The 19,015-nt window shown below is 40.4% G+C and overlaps 2 protein-coding genes across 2 annotated transcripts in view; one reads left to right on the top strand and one right to left on the bottom strand.

Moving 5' to 3' along the window:
- Nucleotides 1-967: 967 nt before the first annotated feature.
- Nucleotides 968-10,585, top strand: GORASP1 (golgi reassembly stacking protein 1). The gene is made up of 9 exons (XM_052807586.1): nt 968-1,127; nt 3,501-3,581; nt 4,291-4,494; nt 5,181-5,267; nt 5,578-5,708; nt 6,279-6,420; nt 6,931-7,075; nt 7,431-7,586; nt 8,298-10,585. The coding sequence occupies exons 1-9, from the start codon at nt 1,065-1,067 to the stop codon at nt 8,579-8,581; spliced, it is 1,293 nt and encodes a 430-aa protein (XP_052663546.1). The 5' UTR covers nt 968-1,064; the 3' UTR covers nt 8,582-10,585.
- Nucleotides 10,586-14,746: 4,161 nt separating this feature from the next.
- The window catches only part of WDR48 (WD repeat domain 48), a 29,647-nt gene continuing 25,378 nt past the window's right edge, over nt 14,747-19,015 (bottom strand). Inside the window, exons 17-19 of the mRNA XM_052807573.1 lie at nt 18,596-18,672; nt 17,354-17,546; nt 14,747-16,759 (exon numbers count right to left, since the gene is read on the bottom strand). Coding sequence (XP_052663533.1) covers nt 16,664-16,759; nt 17,354-17,546; nt 18,596-18,672 — 366 coding nt within the window. The 3' untranslated portion in view covers nt 14,747-16,663. The remainder of the gene's footprint in view (nt 16,760-17,353; nt 17,547-18,595; nt 18,673-19,015) is intronic.

Genomic DNA, 19,015 nt, shown 5'->3' with positions numbered 1-19,015 from the left:
TAAGTAAAACAGAGTGGAGCAGATATGAAGTTTCAGGGGAATGGAAGTATCACCACTTCTTAATAATTACCTAAACACAAGGCTCCCTATGTCCTGAAAAATAGCAACACTGGACCATTGATTTGCTTCTTCAGCTTTAAGGCTGCAAATTGTCTCAGCTGGTGGAAATACTTTTCTTGAGCACAGTATGTAATACATGCCAGAAACACTCGCTCTTTTGAGATGTGCAGAGTAGATATTGGTAAAAAATAATCACCTCTTTCTGGATTGCACTAACAGGAGTGTAATTTTTAAAAGGCTATTAGAATGTGAACTCGGTTTTTTTCAGAGATTTGTAAAAATATACGTGAACAAAACAAAAAATATAAACCAATTTATAAGTGAGTCTGTTTCTGCCAAAAAAAAAAAAGGGGGGGGGGGGCGTGCTCCGGGACCCGAACTGCCATCGGGCTGCACGCTGGCTGCCGGAGGGACTGCCCCGGCTCGGCAGGCAGCATCCCCCGTCCTCCCTTCACAGGGAAGCCCCTCAGGGCGTCTCCAGCGCCGGGGGCAGGCCGAGGGGAGAGCGAAGGACCACCCCACCGCCTGGCCTTCCCTCCCCGACAGCGGCGCTTCACTCTCCGCTTTCCTCCTCCCTCCTGAGGAGCCGCGGTTCTCCTCAGGGCTGTCACCTGGGGGGGCTCTGCGGGCCGGCCGAAGCTCAGCGACCGCCGCTTCCCGCCATTTCTCCTCAGAGCTCTCCCCAACCCTTCCCGCCCGGAGACCCTCGGGAGCCCCGCCCCCCGCCTCTCGCCCCGCCCTCCCGCCGCAACGCCTCGCTTCCCCCGCCCCCGTCGCTAAGGGTGTCACACGCCTCACCGCGCCCCGCCAGGCCGGCAGGGAGTCGAGGGGAACCCGATTCTCATCTCCCTCTGCCGAGCGCGGGGCGGGGGTGGTGCTGCGCTCGGCGCTCGCTTGCTCAGGCCTGCGACGCCCTCCGCTGAGGGAGGGGCGCGAGGGCGATGCTCGTTGCCGTCGCCGCCGCCGCCGCCTGAGCGTGCCCGTCCCGCCCCGCGGTGGTGGGCATGGGGCTGGGCTCCAGCTCCCAGGTCCCCGACGGCGGCGCCGAGGGCTTCCACGTACACGGGGTGAGGCGGCGGCCGTTTCGCGGGGGAAGAGAGCGGGAGGGCCGTGAGGGGCGGCGGGCGCTGAGGCGGGGTCCCGCTTCTCTTCACCCCCCCCCCCCCCCCCCCTCCGCCGCCGCCTGTGGTGGCTGAGGGAGACCGAGCCCGGTACGGGAGAGGGCGCTGGGCTCGGGGCGGCGGGCTGCCTGGCCACCCATCTGTGTGGCTTTTTCCAGAGAACTGCCACGACGGCAGGGGAGGAGCGGCCGCACCGCTCCCGGTAGGCAGCGGGTGGCCGCCCCGGCGGCTTCAGCGGGCTCGGAGCCTCCACCTGCGGCGTGTCGGCTGCCGGACGGCCGAGGGGAGCCCTATGTGCTGCTCTCGAGGAATTTGAAATAGCTTGAGAGTAGCAGAGCCCTCCCTGCTCCCCTCCAAACTCCCCAGACTTGAAGAGTTGGCTAGTTTCTCTGCGGATCTTTACAGCATCTTGGCTGGGGTTAATTCCTGGGCCAGACAGTGTTTTCCTGAGGGGCCGCTGCTCACAGGCGCTGTATGTAGATGCTGATCTGTTGTAGCTCCTCTATCTGGCAAATCGTCTGGACGTACACAGGTTTAAGTGCGTATCTTGGAGCTTAAAGATAGGCGGAGGTATTGCTGATGACAGTTGTTGCGTAAGTTTATCATTTCATTTAGTTGGTGGTCTTCCTCCCCGAAATAAGAGTGAAGCGTTGTTGCCATGTGCTCCTTTCCACTTCATCAGCAGTTTGTGTTTCTCAATATCACAAGATGTGTTTAGGGTACCAGTGTTGTTATGTAATCTGCTTTTGTCAGTCTCCTTAACTGAGTTAACTCCATCAGAAATGACTATTGGTCACGAAATGCCTCCTCCTTTTATGTTAAGTGCAGGATACTGCTCAGTTTTCTGTACTGGAGGATGATTTTGGTGACCTACAGTGTGCAGGAGACAAAGTAATTTCTTTTTCTTCCAGGGAATTCATGCAACTTTTGATATGGTGTCATTTTGAAAACCAAATACTGCAGGATTTTTTGCAGCTTACAGCTTCGTGTGGGAATCTGTATGGCTTTTAGACATCTGAACAACAATGTCATGAGCTCCGTAATAACTTCCATGTACTTCTTTTTGTCTGCATTTTCATCTTTGACATTGTGTTAAGTGACAGTTTCATTGTAAGGCTTCTTGCACGTTATTTAGAATTTAGATGTAAACTTTTTTATCCTTTTTAACTTTTTGTTTGGTATAAGCTGGATGTTTGCTTTTGGTGCAGTTTAGGGTTGTGATGAAAGTTAATACTTCCTACTCCAATTGTGGTTACAGTGGTCAGTCTTGACCTTTTAATATTAAAGCATGATTTTTTTTTTTTTTGCTTTAAAAGCTTTTGCTGAAGTATATTTTATAACTTGTATAGACAGTTATGCCAGTGAAAGCCCCAATATTGATACAACTTTATTTAAAAAAAAAAATATATATAGCAGTTTTAACTTTGCTAGCAATGAACTTCTTAGTTTAGATGATGCGTGGATTGTAACCTAGCACTTAAATTGTGGGGTGGCTTTCAGGAATCAAATATATTGCAGGTTAAGGGCTGTACTGCTGAGTTTACAAAAACTAAGGTTAAAAGCAGTGCAAACTGTTAGCACGTTTGCAGTGGTTCCCTTAATATGTTGCTTTGTTAGTAAACTTTGAAGTGGGTATATTCTCATACACTCTGCATGTATCGAGTTCTGTGTAACTTTTGGTGGGTTTTATCCTGTTGTGAATGCATTTTAATAGGTATTCTCTACATTTCTTTATTACATCTGTTTTACGCTAACTTGGTTGTAATGAAATTGAGATGTTGCAACTCTTATTTCTTATGAATCTTTTGTAAGTGATGGCAATCTTCTTGACCAGTACTTGTGGTTAGCCATGCGTTTGTAGCATACTCTTTTAAGTGTTCCTATTCTAATGTGCTGTAAATTCTGGGAACCTAGCTGTAAATTGTGCTTATGTAAAAAATGGCTGTGATGTAGTTGGGGACTCTTGATGTGCTCAGGCTACTAGTAGCATGGAAGAAAATCCTGCAGCAGCACTTTGAAAACTAAGCCCTTCTCCAAAGTCTTCAGTATTTAATAATTCCATGCTGTGCACTCAATCACAATACTTGTGTATTGTGTGGGGTTCAAACCCTGTTTTTTACACATAATTTGGACACCTGTTGTTCATAGCCTTATAAAAATAAGTTCACAATTGTGGACTGCTTCCCAAGGTCTGTCATTTGGTATCTCATCTCTGGCTCAACTCAAAAGTAAACATTGAATCAAGTGTAAAGATTAACACTGTCACCTAATGTAACTAGAGATCAATGTTATAATAAAAACAAAATGTATATTTTGCAGGTTCAAGAAAACTCCCCAGCTCAACAAGGAGGACTGGAACCTTTCTTTGATTTCATCATTGCCATAGGACACACTAGGCTTGTAAGACTCAAATGATTTTATTGTTTTTTTCCCCTGCATGAAATATGGGTATTGTAGTGATGAAGGGTAGAAGCCAAAGCTGTCACAGGAAAGAAAGCTTTTCCTATTGGACATTGCATATGGCATTAAAAAGATAAAGTAAAACTTGGTGGTGTTGAAAGTCTCTTCTCTGGCTGGATCCAAATTTGAGGAGTCTTACTTATGCCTTTAGTCACCTTAACTTCTTAACAGATTAACACAATGTTTATGGTATTACTCATTCATGCATATTTTCTGCCACAAGGTGAATATTGAACTGGGGAGTCAATGGTAAGAGCTCAACATTTGTTTAAACAAACTTGTTTCAACATTTGATAAAACATGAAAAAGGAGGACTGGGATCAGAGGCATGAAGTAAAATGTTGCTGCTTATTGTTAGACCACATAGGTGAGATCTAATACTGCTGATAGTATTTAATAGCAGTTACGAAGAACAGGAATGTAAGTGATGCAACAGAGTGATAGTACTTATGTAAAGGGACATGAGTTGACAGTACTGACTTCTTTCTAATAAAAGAAAATTGAACTGCTGGGACTGATTGTGAAACACAGAGCCTAAACTTTGATGGTTTGGGGTCTTTGTATTCAAATTCCGCCACAGGTGTGATGTCTGTGTTACAGGTGCAACTAGAAATAATGTTAATCATATATCTCTTTCTGTGCTCTACAGAATAAAGAAAACAACATGTTGAAAGATCTGCTGAAGGCAAATGCTGAAAAAGCAGTGAAGCTGGAGGTGTATAATATCAAAACAATGAAAATAAGAGAGGTGGAGGTGATACCCAGTAACATGTGGGGAGGACAAGGTCTTCTTGGAGCCAGCGTGAGGTTCTGCAGTTTCCAGGGAGCCAATGAACATGTGTGGCATGTTTTGGTGAGATAGAATTCTTTGGTGGCTCGTTAGTGTTCATACAACCTTGTTTTAAGGTGTAATGTTTAGAAGTAACTTTTGTGTAGCAGTACAATGCTGAAATCACACAGAAGAAGGCAACACAGTCTTGAAGGTTTGTCTGAGCTACTTGAAGAGGGACAAGTAGTGGATGACTTTTAGTGTTGCCTGTCACTATGAAGAAAAATATCTCCATCCCAACCAGACTAAATAGTGTGTGATGAGTAGAAGGTTTTTTCATCTTATGTTGAAGAATCAATGGCAAAAGCAAAAAGATTCTGGCCTGACTGGTGTCTCTCTGTTGGCTAAACTTCATTAAATTAATAATAATGTTTCAAAAAGCACCAAAAATTATTTTAAAATTAAGAGGGAAAGCTGAAAGAGTAGAACTGAGTAGAAAAGACTGTTTGTTACGTTTCTGGTTGTTTAAATAAATGCAACTTCTCAACGTCTTCAGAGTATCTCATTTTGAATGGGTAGCATCCTGGTCTTTCTTATTCAGCATGTTTTACAAGATGTCACACCTAGATGTAGACTGTTCAAGGACTTCTATTTTGTCCCATAACCAAAACGTTCTTTCCTTCTGTTGTTTTTGGAGTTAGCTTTCCTTTTTGATCTTGGCATAATTTATCCTGCTCCGAATACAGATGGCACACATAATTCTTTTACAGGATGTTGAACCTGCATCTCCTGCAGCTCTAGCTGGTCTCCAGCCATACACTGACTACATTGTTGGATCTGATCAGATTCTTCAGGAGGTAGGGTGCATTTTCCTTCAAGTAGTAATTGAATGTACATCAAACATGTGGGGATAGTGTTTGGTGATTTGGGGAGGTTGATGTTTATGACAGATCCTTTACAGCTGAGGTAAACATTTATCTTTTTTTAATGTGACAATAAAAAAAGAGTTGCCCCTAAAGATCAAACTACACGAGAGAGTTTTAGTCTGTCTCTGGGTTTTTAATACCTCACATTGAAGTAAGTAACTTCATAAAATGCTAACTTGCTTCCAGCTCCTTGTCTTGCACATTTGAGTTTAATAACTACTACTTTCTTTTTTTTTCTTAGTCAGAGGATTTCTTTTCACTGATTGAATCCCATGAGGGGAAGCCGCTGAAGCTAATGGTTTATAACACTGAAGCAGATTCCATTCGAGAGGTAGTTGTGACTCCCAATGGAGCCTGGGGTGGAGAAGGAAGGTACTGATCTTCGGACAGTCACTGGCTGATGACAGGTTATATACTCACTGTAAATGAGCTCCTGTTAAGAGTATTATTACTATTGATTACAGCTTGTTGTTTTCAAGTTAAGCTTTGTTTTCTTACACTTGTCACACAAAACTGTTCATCTTCCCATAAAAAAACTAGCTTAGAACTAGGAATTAGACATGTTCTGGGCCTAATCCTGTTTGAGTTGAAACCAGTGGCAAAACCCGTGTTGACTTCCCCAGTAGCAGATTCACTAGCTACATTCTCATAGTCAAACATTCAGTTACAGCAAGAACAAAATCCACATCATGTCACATTATATATTTTGTAAAGATATAAAAATAATCAACTGAAAGCTAAGCTACATATGTCTAAATGTCAATTGCAGAGTGCTCCTTGAGTACTATAAGTAAGTGAAATGATTCTTGCAGGTAGGTATATCTTGCTATAGATTATAAAGACTCAAACTCTTTTTGTTTTTATAGAGTCAAAATTTAAAACGCTTACTAGCTTTGTTAAGAACACCTTTTTTTCAAGTCTTGTTTTACTTTTCTTGTACAGTTTAGGATGTGGTATTGGATATGGCTATTTGCACAGAATTCCAACACAGTCTATAATATCGAAGAAGAAGCCAGAAAGCAAACCACCTTCACCCCTACCAGAAGCTGGAACTCCTGTACCATCTGCTAATGGTTACACAGAGGTATGTAAGGAATAAGTTCATACCTCTGGCATGTTCTCTGGAGTTTCAAAATTTTCTACTTGTTGGAACATTCATAATACAGTATTATTTGAGTACAACATACAATATTGTTTGACTGAAATGGAGTTAGGTGAAGGGAGAGTGCGAGCTGATGATGCTGAGCAGATGACAGATCGCCAGTGTTGGCCGATATTTTCATCCCGTTTTGAAGACTTGCATACTACAGCTGTATCAGTCAATGAGAATCACATTAGAAGAATACCCTGTTCACTAGGAAATAAAATATGCCTACAAGAACTAATTATGGACTGTTCTTCTAAGAACATACTGGCTTTAAAAGGCTACATTGGAACATGTCCTAATCAGTGGCTTGGCTTTGTTTCAGCATCATAGGTTCTCTCTGAATTGGTGTACTTGGAGACTGAGGCAGAATGCTTTCATAGGAAGGTCATCTTCAGGTGAAGCTTTCAATATAAAAAGATGCTTTTCCTTCTTACTGTGTCATTTCAGACTCCATTATTGGCACCTACTTCTCAGAGTGACAACTCTGAAATAGTTATGAACTTGGATCGTTCCACAGATCAAGAAATGAGTGGTTATTCACCAGAAAGCTCCCTTTCTCCTCCTCCTCCTCTCCAGAGAGTTATGGATCCAGGTATATTTTCTTAGGTGCTTTTTTCCAGCAATTCTTTAGAGGACTTCTAAGTAGACTAATAAAGTCTTAAACAAGTTTGAGACTTAAGTGCAGCACTATGAGCATTGGTGGTTGTTTTCCTTGAAGTTTTTAACTTCAGTGGATTTCAGAGCTGTAGAATTTGGGTACTGTGAGCCCGACTGAGGTTAACATTCTGTAGAAGTCTTTCCACTGATGTCAGCTAACATTGAGGTTAAGTTTATTTGCATTTAGTGGGGAGGGGACTTCACTGACTTAAGTCTGGATATAACATGTCTCTGAATCTAGAATTCTGTGTTACATAAAACAGTACTGTAATACTTGCTTTCTCATTCAGGATTTCTAGATATGTCTGGTATTTCATTTCCTGAACTCACTAACTTCACAAAAGTATCCAACATGTCTTCCTCTGCCTCCTTCAACATGCCAGCAGCAGATGCTTTAGTAGGCACTGAAAAGTTAATGTTGAACAATGACGCTCCTGCTTATTTTGGTAAGTGTATTCAAGATTTCCTCTAGGCCTCTGACCTAATTTCTGGAACAGCACCAACTCATGCCTGCTCAACAGTGTCATGCTTTCTGGAAATAAGCCAATTTTAAGAAAAAACAGAAAGGGGATTGGCTAAAATGAGATGGAAAAAGTAGTAGAAATCAGGTATAGAAGTGGACAAAAACTAATAGGCTTTTTTTGTAAGATTATAGAATGTGTGTCTTTTTCTTTAAATGAAAATGTTGATGATCCAAATTAAACTGACCTTAAAAGTAGGTATTTCTAAAATTGGTGTAAATTAATTTTTGTACCACAGGCTTGTCTTCACAGTTGTAAAGTGAAAACAAAATTGCAGTCATCTTAATAGTGACTTTTCTATTTAAAGAAAAAAAAAATCTTCACATTATGGATGCCTTTCCCTTTTAAAAGGTGGGGTGACTAAGAGTTGTAACACAAAATAAAACTTCTCTAGCATAAGAATACAGCAGAGCAAATTGTTCATGGTTTCTTAAAAACGTGCTTGCACCATCAAGTTGTCTGGATTTGGGGAGAACTGAGTGAACACAGCCCATGTATTTAACAGCTGTGAATCTGGTTATGTGCCTGTACGAGGTATCTCATTCAAGGTGATTTTTCTAGATGCATGGTAACCAGAGGCACTGTCTGTTAGCCTGACAGTTTTTTGGTTTTTTACAAACTATTTCCATTTCCCAGAAAATGCCACAGCTTTGGGCCCTGAAGATGTAACCATGCATTCTGAAGGCTCAGTCAAGCAGCCTGAGTTGGACGACCTACTGCCTTCAATTCCATCTTTACCTTCTTTTGCTCTTCCTAATGAAATTTCTTCAAAAACAACACTAGGAACTGATCCCAATAACCAAGAAACAAAGCTGCTCTTAAACAGTATTGAGAGCTCATTAACCACTACTCCGGTGAAACCAGATGATGAAGCAGCATGTGAACAGAAAGAAGCAGCAGCTGCACAAGATCGTGAGTGAAATGGATGCTGCTTTTGTTTACAGACCGCCGTATGGTATAATACTACAGCTTGGAATATTTTTCTGATCTTGAAAGAATTACAGTTACTCTATTTTGTTAGTGTAGACAATATTATAAAAGAAATCATATGAAATACATATCCTATTGTCTTTTCCAGTCACGGTTTAATGGATTGATCTGTGTTCAAACTTTGAATGCTGTCCAAAATCACCAAATTAATGGACAAATTAATGCAGAAACAAGTTGGAGACTGGCAAAATGTCAAGTTCCTGAATTCACGTTTGCCTACAACTGCTCCTGAATGTATTTATGAAGGCACTCTGCCTGAACAGTGATGCTTAATGATGAATTTCTCAGTATGATTGATGGCATTAAAAAAAAAAAAATAATTATGGTTTTGACTTGTTAGAAAGCTTTTCTAATGGTACACCTCAATTAGACAGTTCTTGTGACTTTCAAGGCATTTCCTACCCCAAGATGTCTTTATTTCTACTTACTACTCTGCCAACTGTTATTTTTCTTGGTTTAGAGTCCTTTCTCTGTAACAGTTATTCATGTACCTTCTCTACAACTACTTTTGCAGGAAAGGAAGTACCACATGGTTTGAAGTTGCAGCATATAGATAGGACAAAATCATGTTGGTGGGTCCTGTCATTTACTTCAGCTCTTCAGTGGATGAGGGCGTCATCTCACAGTTTGTTGTTTTTTTTTTTTTTTCTTTAAAAAAAAGAGGGGGGGAATTATGATGGTTATTTGAAACAAACTGAAGTCAAAGATGATTTTAGGTCAGGCCCATGTGTTTTCAGGGTGATTTAACCTTTACAGTGGAGCTGAATATGTCTTGGTTTCTGTAGTGATGGAGAAATAGCTTTTCTTCAGTTGTGCTTTTCTATTTATCCATTTCTATTTTTATACAAATCATTTGTAAGTTTAAGACATGGGGATGGAACATGTTAGTGCAGCAATATCTGTTGCTTTTTGTAGCTTTTTTGTTTTGTTTGCACTTGTCTTCAAATAACTTCTGAATGTAACAGCGAACATGAAATGAACAATGAAAGAAATGTGGGTGTGTTTATACCTCTCAGGGCAGTGATTTATCATGGAATTTTAAGGCTACTGCTTGGGAATAACTTCACTATAACTGGTACAGTTAGTGTGGTGAAAATCCTTCATAGATTAAGAGAATGGGGTACAAGGTTAGGTGTGTGTTTAAGCTATAAACTAGACTATACTTCTTTAGTACAACATCGTCCGATTTCCTTCTCTCTGCCCCGTCTCCTGATCCGTTTCTACATTGTGCGCTATGGAGATCAGTAAGCGAAATGACTGACTAGGCTGAAATCTACTAACAATGCAGGATGGGCAGTCTGGGTCACACGGCTGTGCCTGTGACAGCTCAGCTGCAGCAAAAGGGTGCAGGCGAAGTTGCAAAGCAAGAGAGGTCTTTCGATGAGTACACCCTTAGATAAAATCTGTCCTTTGTATTCCTTTGTCTCTGTTAGTCTGAAATACTGTTTTCACATAAAATACAGTGGCTCTGAATAGGATGGTCAAAATATCTTTTGCTTTAAAGAAGAATGCATTAAGCCCTTAACTGCAGGTAGTAGAATTAAGAGTTTTGAAATCTAGTCTGCTAAATAGTCTGTTAATAGTGAACAGATTTTCCTCTCGTATTGCTAAAATAAATTTCCTTTTTTCTTCCCCCCACTGACTGCTACAAGCGTGAACAGCCAAACACTAAAAATAAATGTAATTTAAGCTATTGGTAAGTTTGTTTGGTCTTAGAGCCTAATGACTGAAAACATCTAGGTGATCTGTTTGGTTTTTTGTTCTTTATTTAGGACTGTTTCTAATCTTACACCTTTGTCAAAACTGTTTTTCAGCTGGTAGTAGCTCATTTAGGTGATGCTGTACCGTAAGCACCCTTTAGAAATTTAAGAGCAGGGAATGTCAAAACTGATACTAAATTTCAGATGTCACAGTAATAAATGGCTTAACACTTATGCCAGTCTGTGTCCAGCCTAATTTATGTTAATTGGCTCTTGGAAGGGGAGGTGGGGAGCCTTCAAAAATGTATGAAGACTTGATTCTTTTTTCATAACATCCAACTGAACAATGGTCTAACATAGCCATTTAAAAACCAAATAGAGAGTTAAACCTCTAGCAGTGGTATGTTGTATTCTCCTAACCTATAACTTTATCATTTAAATGCTAAATAAGTTGAAGAGTTTAATGTCCTCATCAAGTTACTTTTCTGTTGACAATTTAGAAGCTACCTTTTGAAATGCCTGAAGCTACCTCCCTGCTGAAACAGAGAAGTAAAAAGTACTCTTTTACTTGTGGGTGCAGAAGTAACAAAGCTGATTAGAATTTCTTAGTTTCAAAATAAAACCTAAAAAGAGTAGTAGAAGCTCCTGAGAGTGGCTGGATTCAGAGAGGCTCCAATTCTGCTGGAGACAGAGGTCTCCTGCCTCACCTGCCTGCTGTCACTGCAAGTGTAGACAGTGGGAGAGCCATCCCCTCTGATACAGACTATGTGCTGCGGACCAAGCTGGAGCATTTGTGATTATCTCACTGCTGCTGCCACCTTAATTTGGGGAAGATTCAGGAAGGGAATGACCAGGTACTACTGCTGAAAGAAATGTACCTCATAAGGCCTGTGAGGATAGACCAGTTCTGAAATAATAAAGGCAATATTTTATTTTGGTCTGAAGCAAATGAATGGTTGTAGAAGACGGAGCTATTTTTGAGTGAAATGGCTCGAATGGTCCACTTCTGTATTTGGGATTTGAAACAAAAGAACCCCCCAACAAATCACAATCAATCAGGTGCTGTTCCAAACAGCTACTCTTTCCAGGTAAGTAGGAAAGCTGTGTATTGCCTTGTTTGCTTCTGTATGCTTTGAGGGTATCTACAAACCTGACAGTGATAGTTCTTTCACAGACACAAAAAGGATTATGTAGCAATATCACAAGGAGGGCAAAACAAAGGGAGGAAGGGTGTCACCTTAAGAGTGCTTTGTACTAACTTCAGAGCTTGGATGCAGTGGATGTGTAGCTTGACACTTTGGTAAGGCCAGACACAACAGGATAAGCTTCCAGACCTGAGATTAATAGTCAAGCCTGAGGATGTGAGTCTGGCAGACATTAAATCCAAAGAGGCTACCGGGAGCTCAAGTGTTACAGCAAGGATTAGGCAAAAGTCATCTCTGAGCCATGCCTCTGCTAATGGGCCAGAGCACCTGGGTGCTGATGGTGGTTAAACACAGGATGGGTGCTCGGAGGGGCAGCAGGACCTTCATCCGCCCGGATACTCACAACTCTACTCAACAAGGGTGGGAACAACTTGGTCAAGCCTTGCCCCAAGCACAGCTAACTTCAGCAAGTTGGACCAAGCCCTCCCTCCTGAAGTAAACTACTTGATTCATGGGAACTTCTGACAGTAGTAACCCTGTTGTACTAGGAGTGAGCATAACCCCCAAAAATCCTGATAAGGAAATAACCATCCTAGAGATAAATATGCAAATCTTATCATTAACAGCAATATGGATGCTGAACTTGAACATGTGAATAAATGTATTTAGCATCTTTAAGGTGAGTAACTACTGGCAAGAACAGTTGAAATACCAAATTCAGGCAGTGATGACTTTGTTTTCCCTCTCAAACTTTCACAGCAGGCTTGACAATTTACTGAATCTTTTGCTGTACTACTCTAGGCTGTGTTCAGAAGCTGCCCATCCAAGTTGCCACACTTGACTGAACTTCTCTTAGTTGTAACTAAGAAATGCTGCAGGAAGATAGACTGCAACATGGAGTAGAGATCACACCACTCACATGTACTGATGGGCTTGAATTATGCATTTCCAGCTGCTTGGGGGTTCAGAATTTAATCTCACCTAGCACTAAGGATTACAGCACTAACTGGGGAAGCAGGAGACTTCAGCTATTCCAGCACCCCTGTTCTCCTGCACCATGAACTCAGCAGAAAAGGAAAGCAGCTGAGGCAGCCTTCCAGGGAGAAGCCTTTAATTCAGCATTCCCCTCACTACCCTTGCCCTTCTCCATCTTCCCCCATAACTGGGCAAGTATTTTCACCTCCAAGCAATTATGCAAGAACTAGGCACCACTGCGTCTGGCTGTTACGTGAAAGCAGCTACAGGTTGAGTGTGTTAATCTGTTACTTCCTCAGCATTGCCACTAATGTCCACACATCCTCTCTCTTTGCTTTTGCCTTAAGCAAACGCTAATTCACATTGATTCTGCCATAAGGGCAATTTCAAAGCAGTTGTTTGGTTTATGTTACATTTCTAAGCTACAAAAAGTAATTAAGCATTCACAGTCCCATGACAAAGATGCCTAGAACATGTCAAAATAGCCTCAGAGAGAGATCGGGCATGTCCTACCCGGTCTCTCATCAGTACCTCTGGTCTGCATGATGTTTGTACAGCTGCTTACAGAAAAACCTCCACCACATAGTACAGGAAACTATTGTAGTCAATCACTTTCTTGATATTTAAGCGTGCATGTGCGTTTAACAGTTCTGTTATCTAGCTGGGTGGTAACTCCACCTGGCTCTGTTGGGGAGCCATCAGCACATCTACAAGTGTAGCATCATGTGCTTAAAGATTGACGCTAAATGTCAAGTTCAAGAAATTTCTAGGGATAAAGTTTGAATCAAATAGGACCTCTGTGAAAGAAAAATACCTTGGTGCAATGTAGTGGCCAAAATTTGGAGTCCTGTAATTGGATTCACGTGTTAACAGTCACTCTATGCCTTCACCTTTGGCAAATGCGTTCTCTCCCCGTCCCTGGCACCTCCACGCTAACTCACCTCAGCAAACTGACCTCTGCAACTTCCCTCTCTCCCCTGCCTCAGCAACTCCCAGATCAACATGTTGGATAGACGCCCACGCTTCAGCTCGCACGATCTGAACCTTGGGACAGCTGTTCCCTGAGCAGCTCTCCACGCTGCTCTGCTCAAGACTGACCAAGGAGTGCACTGTCAGTCCCCTGGTTGCCCCTCTCCCATGGAATACGGGCAACCAAACTAATAAATCCCAAGTCCCTTATTTTCCCACCACTTGGCAGTGAGGTTGAACTACATTATTATCTCCTGCCTAGGGCTTATTTTAAGTATTTTTTTGGTGTTTCTAAAAGTTAATGCTAAATTCTTCAAGTAGTTCTTCTCTTCCTAAAATGATACTTGCACTTCAGCGGCAACTACTGAGCCTAGCTCTCCTGTTCTCAGCACTACTGCACCTGAAGAGGAAAAAAAAATTGCCTGTCATAGAAAAATGCTTTTCTGGGACACAGGTTACACTACTGAATACTAGATATACAACTCCTTTCCATTATGAACTTGGAAATTAAAAAAAACTTCTACAAATCAGCAGTATTTCCTATGATTCTGTCAAACTGGAACTCTATCTCAGTCCACAACATCCCAATGAACTGTGACTCTCATATGAACTTAACGCTGTGCAGGGGCCTCTCCTGCTCTTGCCTTCAAGACCCTTAGAGACAGCACAATTCCAGAAAAGGTGACAGAAATTAAAGGGGAGTAGCAAAATAACGCCTCTCACTTGACATGGCATCTAAGATGGATGCTGGGAGCCTCTGCAAACACATTCGGTCGCTGAATTACTGCGTCTCCTCTGAGAGCAGCCGAGCTGACAGTCCCCACAGCAAATGCTTTGAATATTCTGTGCTGGTGTTTTCAGCATCAGGAAACCCAGTCTTGGTTTCCCATGTGTCTCTTACAGTGCTACAACCTTTCCACATCCAGAAAACTCCATGCCAACTGGCACGAGTCACTTGTAGCAGGGCTATCTTTTCTTATGTACTACATTGGTGTTGGCACAAAATATTTTCATAGTACAAAAGCACGCACTGCCCATGCAAACAGTATGACTTGAGCACATTCTCCACCTCAACAGGATCTCAGAACTTGCATTTGAAGGCTTGCAGGCCTGCTAAATTCTTATATCCCACCATATTACAAGATCCTCTTTAAAGGGACTTTGTTAAGGCACTGCCATTTCTTCAGCTGTTCTATTACTTGAGGCTTCAAAGGACTCTGAAGTCCTTTGTACTACAACCATTAAGTGGCAATAGTCCAACCTCTAAAATTGCATAATTGATCCAATACACAAAACAACTGGAAAATATTTTAACTAAAGCCTTTTATTCTATACAACTGTGAAACATCATTTACCCTTCTGGCATTGCAGACTCTTCTGTCAATCTTTCCTGAAACTGTGTTTCGGGATGGTTAGAAAGAAAAAAAGAAGAAAAATTACAACCTTGGCTGATTTCAAACAAAATTACTGGGAGCAATTCCAATGTATACAATGGGACAGCAAGACAACCAGAAAAAAAACCCCAAACCCGCAAACAGTGCCTATTGGAACAAGCGTAGACCCTTGCTACTAATAAATACAAGTCAGGACAATTTATCAATAAAAGTTACAGTTCTTTTTAAGCATTTAATTCACAAATATCACTAAAAATGTGCAGTTATAGCACAATTGTGTCAAACTGAGCATACACAGAAATGGGGATTAAAAACTGAAACTGACTCTCAAATGACAGGGAAAAAGATGTGCTAGCTTAGTTCTGAACCATATTTTTGCTTAAGCCATGAATTTGTTTAGCTAGGTTAAGAGTGCAGAAGGTAATGATTTGACTATTTTTTCAAATAAAATACGATGAAAAATATTTTACTTTTTGTTTGACCAATACAATCCCAGTAATATAATTTATTGGGACTTTCTTTAGGCCTCAACCTAAATCTTGATAGCAAGATACAGGAAGGGCAAGAGCATATGTCTCCTGAAGAAACTCAAATAATATACTGCCCTTTGAAGGCACTTGTGCTTCTGCTTCAGACAAGAGTCATTTTTACACAATTTCTTTATGAGGATTTGTAATTTGTTCTGGCTACAAATAGTTTTCTGGGACAGCCCCACATTTTCTCACAAAAAGCTGAAATGCCTTTACCCCCTCCCCCCAATAAGTTAAACTCTATAAAAGACTACTATGAGTCTATGACAGTCACAGATTTTTAGAAATAACAGTGAAAAGAAGATCCGCATAAATCTATAACAAAAGAACAACTGCATATAAAACTTCGGAAAAGAAGGATAAGTATTTTTATATCATGAATATGAAATCTGCTGAGAAGTTTCTAAAGTTTAACATTAAACATATGAAGTTATTTTCAGAATGGTCTGAAGTTTTAACAAAATGTCACATAGTTTTGGAGCACAGTTACCAAAAATTAGACTAGTGTGTCTTTAGAACACCTAGGACACAGTGCAGGAAGTAGTTATATATATTTAAAAAAACCCCAACTCATTAAGTTGCTGCAAAGCATGTTCACTCTGTTATGATGCACAGCATCATTGGACTGACCCTGCTACAATATTTATCTAGTGTTCTTATTCTGCATGTCAACAGCTCTCTAAAGCAACAGTTGCGTTGCAGTATTAAAACACTTCTAATATTAACCCTTCATTTGCAATTAAATGGGCCAATTCTTTCAAGTATGCAATACCTATTTTCTGTTGTTTTTCTTTTCCAAATTTCTTCAAGTGGTAGAAATGTTTGAGTAACCTGTGACAAATCATTGTAGAAACTTTATGAATGGAATGTACTAAAAATACCTTGTGTGCACTTCTGAATTATATTGTGAACACAGCGACTAATATGGCCAAAATGGTTTCATATCAAGCATGAGCAGATGAGGATATGTTCTGGAAAAACAAAAGCAAAAAGGAGGAAGCAAAAGTCTGCACTGGATTATCATCCATTCTCTGTACACCTCACACAACATGAACCACTCGGGGACTTCCCATCTCATTGGCTGAGACTAGGACAGACTTTAGTTTAAGTCATATAGATTTTTTTTCCTCTATATTACAGATCTATTAGTCACTTCAATTAAATGTATACTTTCCGTCCATACTGAGTCATTAGAAGTCTCATCTACCTTAGGGGTTCAGTGGGCTTCTATAGTACTACTCTTGGAACCAGTACAGTATGGTCAAGTAAATAAGCAACCATTTGGGTCCACCACTCCCTTCACGTTGATTTCTGGCGATAATGAAGCGTCAGATCACCACCACTCTTCCAAATGAAGTGCTTTACAGTTCGAAGGTCCATATTCGGATCCAAAACCTAAACAGTAAAAATTCATCTTTTATTCCACAAATCTGATAGATTGTCAGAAATTCAAAGATAAAACACTCTGGTTTGCATGTATGGGTGAACCGGCATCAAAGACAAACCATGCAAAGGCTCAGATTTTTCAACTAGCAAGTAAACCTAATGCATTACTGAAAGATTTTAGCAATGTAACATGTAACTTCATATTACAACCACCTCCTCAATATTTAATTTTCATGCATTTAATATTTCGGAAAAAAATTAAACTCTGCTAGAAATGTGGAATTCAAAACATTCCAAAAATGTTAGAAATGGAACTCTGTGGAATTGTGTTAAGTCCGTTTGTTGAGTATGAGTAAGTAATCCTATAAAGGCTACTAGTCAGACCTAATTAAACAGGCATGCTATATAAATTCTTTGATCTGGCTATCTGCAGCTGTCCGAACTTGTGTCAGCAGTGAGTTAACATGATGTCAAAACACTTACCTGGTTTTAAAGGTAACAGATAATATATAGCATATTTCAAGCTCAGTATTCAGAAATTCACAACTGATACATTGCTAGACATTGGTTTTGTTCACAGGCTAAAACGCCCAGGTAACTTACCTGGTCCTGGCACAGGAGTTCAATCTTCTCCTCTGCTAGCACAGCAATGTCCTCCTCTTTTTCTTGTTCTCCTGCTTTTTCATTATTTGAAGAGCTAGTTGTCTGAGACTCATTATCCAAGTTTATGATTTTCTCATACACATGTTCCATCACTTTTCTCACCTGAAGCATATCACTTGCTGACAGTCGGTCTCTATACAAGGTAAGCGAAGTATGGCAGGAAAAAACTTGAGAAACTGCATTTCTTATCTTCACAATACCTTAATCTGTAGCAAACTATGCAAGTACACAGACAAGCTCTTTATAAGTTTAACAGGAAATTATCAGGATCATCCAGAATACCATGATCATAACAGCTATTTATCCAAAGATTCACACAGCGAAAGGGACTCAGAGAAGTGGCAAGATATTCAAAAGACCGAATTAAAAATCAAACCTTAGATTAAGAGTATTGTACACAACACTCATTCTTTCCATAGAAAAAGGATTAGTAAGAGAAGGACAGAGGGCATGGAATAATAAAAGAGGTAAGCCAGAATATGCTGTTCACCTTACTACATTAACAGAAGGGCATTCTAAAGTAATAATCAGCAGTGGTTTTTCTACAAAGAACACAAAAAGCCTATGAAGCTCCTCTTTCACAAATTGTCTCCGATGTGAAGAATTCAATAAGACTTAAAGAGGAACTAGGCATTTGTGGAAGATACTGATAATTGTTCCGTAGAAATGGTAGGCATACTGTCTATGATGTTGACCTCATATCTGAGGACTTGCATTGATTTCTAACCTATACAGCTTCCAGTTACAGCTAGTGCGACAGGCAGACTATCTTGCATTCCCTACTGTCACATTTTGTACCTTTTCCTTTTTAAAAGCTATTACTCACCACTGTTAGTAATAGGAAACATAATATAAAACCATGGTTCTGAACAGCGTACCAATCTGTAAGTTCCTGTTTTCTGATTAATACCACAAAAGACAGAAAGTCTAATTTCAGTAGTTAGTTTGTAGACATTTCTTAGGATAAACTTAAGCAACTGCCCACTGAACCCAAAAGAAACCTACAGTTCTTTCAAATACTCTGATATAATTCAATGCTTCAAAGCGATGCTGCTTAAATGACTAGAAACTTCTACAAATTCTTCAAGCACAATATGATTCTCTGGCAAACTGGTTTGGTTTTTTTTTTTGAGCTTGCAATTCTTTTTCTGCAGTTTTGAGAGTCAAATATGCATTACTTACTTTTTTAGAGTTTTTGCCCCTGATGATGAATGAGGTTGGAGGTAGAAGGGAATCTTATTGAATTTGGGCATATTTTTCTAGAAAGAAACAAATTTGAAAAGTGTTAATTTAGGGTGAACTGTTATCAGCTCCTATTTCCACCAGCTGGTATGTGAAGTATATTTAGCTCCTAATTATCAAAACCCAAGAGAAATTCTTAATCAACATAACCACCACAGCCAACTTCCAAATTACTCACATTCCTGAGACGCTTCAATTTAGAAGATGCACATACCATCTAGCTTTTGAATATAAATTATCATTTATTTCAAAGGAAATTAGATAGTATCAAAAGACTGCTGCAATATGAAGAGTATTCTCTGTTCCTGAGCTCCACACTTGAAAAGGATACCAATTATGCACAGTGCTTTGAATTCTTAT

This window comes from Harpia harpyja, chromosome 1 (assembly GCF_026419915.1).
Source record: "Harpia harpyja isolate bHarHar1 chromosome 1, bHarHar1 primary haplotype, whole genome shotgun sequence".
NCBI classification, from domain to species: domain Eukaryota; kingdom Metazoa; phylum Chordata; class Aves; order Accipitriformes; family Accipitridae; genus Harpia; species Harpia harpyja.
This window is presented reverse-complemented; position numbering and strand designations above follow the sequence as displayed.

Coding starts and splice junctions, on each gene's coding strand:
- GORASP1 (XM_052807586.1), top strand. CDS start 1,065: ATGGGGCTGGGCTCCAGCTCCCAGGTCCCCGACGGCGGCGCCGAGGGC. Junction 1,128..3,500: donor AGGGCTTCCACGTACACGGG/GTGAGGCGGCGG, acceptor TATATTTTGCAG/GTTCAAGAAAACTCCCCAGC. Junction 4,495..5,180: donor AACATGTGTGGCATGTTTTG/GTGAGATAGAAT, acceptor ATTCTTTTACAG/GATGTTGAACCTGCATCTCC.